Genomic DNA, 6,981 nt, shown 5'->3' with positions numbered 1-6,981 from the left:
CTTTGTCGGGCTCACTTACATCCTTCACATACAACAAAATAATTTTGAGTCGTCAGCTCTAATGTGTACTTGTATTCAAAGTCACTGGTATTGATTTGTGTCATGACTGAAAACTGCCAAAACAAACTGAACAAAATCGTGTTTGACATCTCTCTCTCTCTCAGCAACATGTTTGACATTTATACTGAGACGGTTCTGAGAGATAACACAATTAGAATCAAAGCTTTTACAACTCCTGCATAGGTCTTCTTACCAGAATAGGAGACTGTAGTTGATCATCTCTCACCAGAGTGGCTGCATCAGTGGAAGTGAAGGCTGTGATGAGCAGGAAAACCTGCAGACAGAGCAGGACCAGCAACACACTTTTGTCCATGGCTGATGAAATGAAGAGTTTGAAACACACAAATCTTTATATACTCACTGCTGATGAATCACCTTCACGTGAACAATGCACGTTTTGAAATGATTTCACAAGTCCAGTTTCATCATTGCAAAGACACCCGGAAATTTCTGCTTCCTTCTGTTGTAATCTCTCTTTTGACATCCCTGCCCATTTCAGTCATCAAACTGTGTGCCAATTGATTAGATAATCAATTGGCACACTAGATGGGGATTAATAAAAAAATGTTATCTCATCAATCAAATGTTCCATATCACATCCTGAATACGATTCAAACCGACATACGTCATAACAGGAACAATACTGTGCATGTGAAGGTACTATTTGATGATGTGTTGATGACGACTCGGGTTACAAAGCGTCTTGAGAAGGAAAGTTAAGCTGGAGAATGTTGAACAATTTCTAGGAAGATATTGAAATCCTCTCTACAAAATGGGTTATGAGTTTCACAAAGTGTATGCTGTGTAGCCGTCAATACAGACAGGAGTACAACCTCCTCTGTTCTGATTTCCTGATTAGAAAGTAGGAAGGTGCAGCATTTACCAACCCAGCTGACCACTGCTAGCACGAATAGTGAGCTTTCCCTAAACATTTTAAAATCACATCATCATCGCATCACATTGCGGGGTTGTTAGTGAAAAGAAGTTTACATGTCACAAAGACTACCTTTTTGTTCTATTGTGGAAAGTTTTGAGGCCATTTTAATTATATAAAAATATCCTTTTAGCTGTGTACAGCTACATTATAGTGTGGAGAAAACAGGATTTTGTGCCCTCTATCGGGCCTTTTCAGTAGAGAAAATGTGACCACTGTTCTTACCAGATCAGGAGACAGTTGATTTGTCAGCGGCATGAAGGCTGTGGTTAGCAGAAAAACCTGCAGACACAACAGAACCAGCAGCACAGTTTTGTTTGATATTGCATATTTAAGATGCAATATTTATTCTAGCATATTTTGCACAAGTCTGTGTTTTTTTTCATTGCCGAACTAAATATCTGCTTTCCTCTCTGTGTAAACATGTTCATTCATGTTTTAAACACAAAAATTATTTCCTCAGTAAACAGCTCAAACAAATGATTTGGTTTCTGTCTCCCGTCACTTGACCTCTTTCTCTCGCTCTGAGTCATCTTTCCAAGAAGTGTGTTTATAGAGTGCAGCGCTACAAGACCAGGCTGGATTTATAGCTGGACTGATTCCCGGCTCTCTTGCAGGAGGAACAAAGCCCTAACCGGTAAGACTAGTTTCTGAACTAATTATTGGATTTATTACATACACAAGTCAAATCCTACAGCTACATGGCAACATTCACAAGTCATTTTAGTTTTGATTAAATCATTTTTTTGGGGACAATTGCCCAAGGTAGATTTCCCAGTATATTTAAATTTAAATAACTAATGAGAAGACAATACTTAAAAAAAATAGTATTTACAATTATACTGCGCTGTATATTGCTATGTTTTGCTGTAGTGGATGCATAAGACACAACTAGGTATTTTTTTGTTGGAGAAAATATGTGATGAATATGTCTTTAACTCTCAATGACTCAGTGTTCCTATAGGGTGTAAGCATAAATTTATGGGAATAATTTCCATCCATTTTTGACATAAAGCTAGTCCAGATGAGATAAGAGAAGATGAAACGTGGACATAGTGGACACATCTGAGATGTCTCCTGGTGAGGCTGTTCATCATTTATTTAATCTTTTGTCAATAAATCATTTAAATTCCATTCAGTTATTAAGATGCTGCTCAAAGCTATACACTTGAATAGCAGTGGTGCAGCGTGACTTTAATCACGTGGGGTTTGTCTCTTTTTGGACTTTACTATACTCAGAGGGAATAGTTACACGCAGGTCCGCGGGGACGTTTCATTTCAAGTTTCCTCCGGTATGTAATCTCTTTTTTTTCTCGCCTCTTTTAAATGTTAGTGTCGCTCGTTTAGTTCTTTAGGTCGCGCACAGATCTCGCGAGCTGAACTTTTTTTTCGGTTTGTGTGAAATCAAACCTCCTCAGCACAGAGCTAAAGTTATAATGTAAAGTCTGAGGTCTAACACAAGCTTTGAGCTCAACATGGCGCAAGGAGACGAGACTAATAGGTGAATAAAACACGGTGAGTACCAAACATGGCGTACCTCTTTATACCTTTGTATCAGTGACGTTTCTTTTGCAACGGTTTGATGCGGCTCTGCATCGCAATTCTCTTTAATCAGTTTATACAGTTCTATGTGCATTCTTTATCTTTGCCTTGAGTAAAAGCTACAATAATTACAAACCCCTCCTTGGAAGCATCAAAAGTAAAAGTTGTCATTATGCAGAGTGTCCCTTTCAGAGTAATTATGAGAAATATTACATGAATGGAATGTTATTATTGATGCATTGACTTGTAAGTATCATTTGAGTATTGTAGGCCTACTATATTTTATTGTATGTGAAAGATTAATCTGCAGACTGACTTGTAGGAATCAAAAGTACCAAGTACAATTGTACAAGAGTTGAAGTATAAAGTATAAAAAAAATGTGAATACCTCAAAATTGAAGTACTTGAGTAAATGTACTTAGTTACTTTCCCCATCTGTGTTTATCATGTGATTAACCTGTGATATAGAACTGAAAGTTACTTAAAAAGTACTTAAATAATCAATTATTTGTCTTAAACAGACGAAGGTGAAAGAGTACTCAGATATCGTACTCAAGTAAACGTAATACCACAGTGTAGAGATACTCTGTAGTGTAGAAATACTCTGTTACAGGTAAAAGACTTTTAAAAGACACATTTTTCTCAAGAAAAAGTGCAAAAGTATTACCTTCAAAGTACACTTACAGCATCAACAAAAGAAGTACTCATTATGCAAAATGTCCCATTTATACTAAATACTAAATTATTGGATTATATTCAAAATGTCCTCCCTCAGAGCTTTGTCTGATCAGCATGGATGTCTCAGAGGAGGACGACTACTTCTACCATGAAAACATCAGCTTCAACTTCAGCTACGAGGACTACCCGGTCGTCTGCGAGAAGGGCGACGTCCGTTCCTTCGCGGCCATCTTCCTCCCCATCATGTACACTGTGTGTCTGGTGGTGGGACTGGCAGGAAACAGCTTAGTCGTGGCGGTCTACGCCTACCACAAACGCCTCAAAACCATGACGGACGCCTTCCTGACTCACCTGGCTGTGGCCGACCTGCTCCTGCTCTGCACGCTGCCTTTCTGGGCTGCTGATGCGACGCGAGGCTGGGAGCTGGGCGAGGCCGTCTGCAAGATCGTGTCGGCCTGCTACTCTGTCAACTTCACCTGCTGCATGCTGCTGCTGGCCTGCATCAGCCTGGATCGCTACTTGGCGTTAGCCAGGGCGCAAGGTAAAGACCAAAGCCGGTGGCTGCGGAGGATAGTCACCAGGAGACACTGCTGGAAGGTGTGTTTAGCTGTTTGGGCGACAGCTTTCCTCCTTGGTCTTCCTGATTTAATTCTCTCAGAAGTGAGATGGTTATCTAATAGGAGTGTCTGTCTGGCTATCTACCCTCCATCAATGGCCCGAGGGGGGAAAGCTGTTCTGGAGATAGCAGAGGTGCTGCTGGGATTCCTGCTTCCGCTCCTGGTTATGGTGATCTGCTACTGGAGCATGGGCCGGGCACTGAAGGGCCTCCCTGTGGAGAGCAGAGGCAAGAAGTGGAGGGCTCTACGTGTCCTCCTGACCGTAGTGGGGGTGTTCGTGGTCACTCAGCTGCCGTACAACGTGTTGAAGGTCTACCGAGCGATGGACTCCGTCTACGCCTTAGTGACCCACTGTGGGACGAGTAAAGTGTTGGATCAGGCGGCTCAGGTGACGGAGAGCTTGGCCCTCACTCACTGCTGCCTCAACCCGATCCTCTACGCCTTCGTGGGGTCGTCCTTCAGGCAGCACATGATGAAAGTGGCCAAAAAGTTTGGCGAGAAGAGAAGAAAGAGGAGGAAGACGAGGGAAAATCCTGCAGAGGATGAAGAGATGGAGATGTCGTTTAACTCCCACTGTGCATCCCAAGAGACAAACACATTCTCAATATGAGCCAAAACTGGTGAAAAATCACATATTTAGTATAGCAGACGAGCAGATGCAACAGCAGTAGAAGCATGTGAGGAAATCATTAAAATTCCATAGATGTTTTAATTCTTTAACACTTAAATTAGCTCCATATCAAAACAGGAGGTTGTTAGTTGTATTCTTGTTTACTTTCAAAGACCAAAGAAATGTATGGGGTTTTTTCTACTGTGTGTAATGAATGCAAAAGGAATTTGGATTTCTGTTTTGAATGATGTTTTGTCCATTTTTAAACCCTGGTCCAGAGGAAACAATGTTTCATTTCAAGTGTATTTTTCATAGTTGGCAAGAAAAATTAACTCTTGTTATTATCATTATATTTTGACTAAAGCTGGTTCTACAGAATCAAATTCCCACTTTGAAGAAAAGCCCACAAGCTTTAAATCTGGTTGTTTTTTTGTTTATCCAGATCTGAGGTAACAGACATTTCGCGCCAAGATTTCACAAGAAACATTTATTACTTATAGTAACACTTCCAGCTGCCCACACGGCACAAATTAGATAAATGCATGAACCTCATGCTCTTCATTACACACTATACAGGTACAAATTAAATAGGAGAAACAAAGATTTCTTTGTGAAACAATGAATGAGCTGGAACTTTGTTCTTTTTGAAACAACTTTGTAACTGCAACTTGTTTGAAATAATGCATGTGTTTAATCACTTTAAGTAAATAATGCTGATTCACTTGATGTTACACATCTGCACAGCCTACAAACCAGATGTAACACACATGCCTGCACCACTGATAGGAAGTGATTTTAAATATGCTTCTAGTTGAACTATATACCTTTTTACCATGTATTTCTTTTCTCAGCTTAAGATGACCGTAACTTCCTGATAATGAAAATATATCACACATAAGCTTGTTTGCACTGGTGGTGTGTTGCTTGTAACCAAATCTACATCCAGTGGGATTTAACTGCCTTTCATGTGGGAAAGCCACAGATTAGTTTCCTGAGTTCCTCAGAACATCAGAGGCACATTTACTGCATGCATACTTCACAGTTTGTCTCTGCAGCCAACTCTACAAAACAAAGTGAAAAACAACTTGTAGTAACCTTTTTTAACGACCTCGTAATTTTCAGAAGTTTTTACTTTAAGACTGATTCAACCCCTCAAGATGACTTGGAGAGGATAGAGAGGGAGGGTTGTACACATTCAAACAATTAGCCACACGCTTGGAAAAGTACAGTATTAGCACACTAGATAACCACAAGTCCATGTTATTTTACCTTCCCTTTCAAAGTGATTACAACATCCCCCTGTTCTGTTTTATCTAAATTCTGGCACATGCACTTCAGTGCTTGTATGGGACCATAGTCACCAGGTGACATAACAATCTGTCTGTGGTCTGCATAACTATGGTAAAATGGGTCTGTTGTTTTCCATAATCTGACATCTGCGAGCATGTAGATGTTGAACAGAAGAGGCCCGAGAATGGAGCCTTGGGGAACTCCATGTAGTCTTCGTCTATCCAATGTGTAATCATAGTTTGTGGTCTAATAGGTGAAGATGTTTAATTTGCTTGTGTTTCGTCTATTTGCATGTATTTTCTTAATTTACAGTGCATTGAACTCTCAGGGCCACCGTACTTCAAATAGAATTGAAACCAGTATAGCACAGTTCCACACAGTCCATGCCAGTTTTCCAGTCTCTCTAGTAATACGTTGTGGTTGACTATGTGGAATGCAGAGACTGAAACTTTTCTACTGTGTTTAGGTGGATGTTATTCAAGATCTTAACAAGAGCCGTCTCTGTGCTGTGGTCCTGACTGGAAAACATAAAAAAAAAATGTTTATGACAAAGATGTGATTAACTGTTGAAAAGCAGCCTTTTCAATGATTTCACTCAAAATGTTAGGTTCGATAGCTGAATGTAATTGTTAATTAGGGAGTTGTTTAGATCATTTTTAAGAGTGGCTTAATAACTGCCAGGTCTGTGGGAAATAGCCTCAGAGTAGAGAAGTGTTTACCATTATCAGAGGATCTGATGCTATGCAGTTAAATGCGCTTTTAGAAAAGCTTGTAGATAAGATATCGATGCAAGTAGCAGCATGAGGAGTTCAGCTGCACTACATAGTTTAAATATTTAGCATTCCTGTTATTTTTCTTGTTAGACACATGTATGCTGTGGTTTGTCATGTCAATCTCTCATACAAAATGTAAACACAATGACTTTTTACTCATAGTTCTTAGTAGATAAGATTAGGAAAACTCATTTGAATTTTAAATGTTTTGCCTTTGTTGTCTTCCTGTATCCCAGCTGGTACAAATCAAGTGATGTTGCTGGTCGTTCTCTGGCGCGTGTGCTTCCTCATGTGGAAACAATCTGACTGAGGTTTGCCATCTGTTCACTGAGCAAAACATTTCACTCAGCCAAAACTTAATAAATTGTTTCAACCCGGGGATCAAAATGTTAGCGTGTGATTAAAAACCCCTGTATGGTTTAATACAACCCTGACAACTCGCAAACAAACGAATCTTACATGACAAAAGTTGAGTAC

General features: G+C 39.9%; 1 protein-coding gene across 3 annotated transcripts; it reads left to right on the top strand.

The window, feature by feature from the left end:
* The first annotated feature begins 1,565 nt into the window (after window positions 1-1,565).
* Window positions 1,566-6,877, top strand: ackr4a (atypical chemokine receptor 4a). 3 transcript variants are annotated; one of them, XM_068701801.1, is made up of 2 exons: window positions 1,566-1,631; window positions 3,312-6,877. In XM_068701801.1, the coding sequence occupies exon 2, from the start codon at window positions 3,329-3,331 to the stop codon at window positions 4,439-4,441; it is 1,113 nt and encodes a 370-aa protein (XP_068557902.1). In that variant the 5' UTR covers window positions 1,566-1,631; window positions 3,312-3,328; the 3' UTR covers window positions 4,442-6,877. The 3 variants fall into 3 exon arrangements, with proteins under 3 accessions (XP_068557902.1, XP_068557903.1, XP_068557904.1); XM_068701802.1 differs by lacking the exon at window positions 1,566-1,631 and adding an exon at window positions 2,217-2,286; XM_068701803.1 differs by lacking the exon at window positions 1,566-1,631 and adding an exon at window positions 2,306-2,509.
* Window positions 6,878-6,981: the final 104 nt, after the last annotated feature.

The sequence above is a fragment of the Cebidichthys violaceus genome, unplaced genomic scaffold, assembly GCF_023349555.1.
Source record: "Cebidichthys violaceus isolate CVI_PGR_0920_01 unplaced genomic scaffold, fCebVio1.0.p SCAF_8, whole genome shotgun sequence".
Lineage (NCBI taxonomy): Eukaryota > Metazoa > Chordata > Actinopteri > Perciformes > Stichaeidae > Cebidichthys > Cebidichthys violaceus.
The sequence above is the reverse complement of the archived record's forward strand: the minus strand, read 5'-3'. Positions and strand labels throughout refer to the sequence as shown.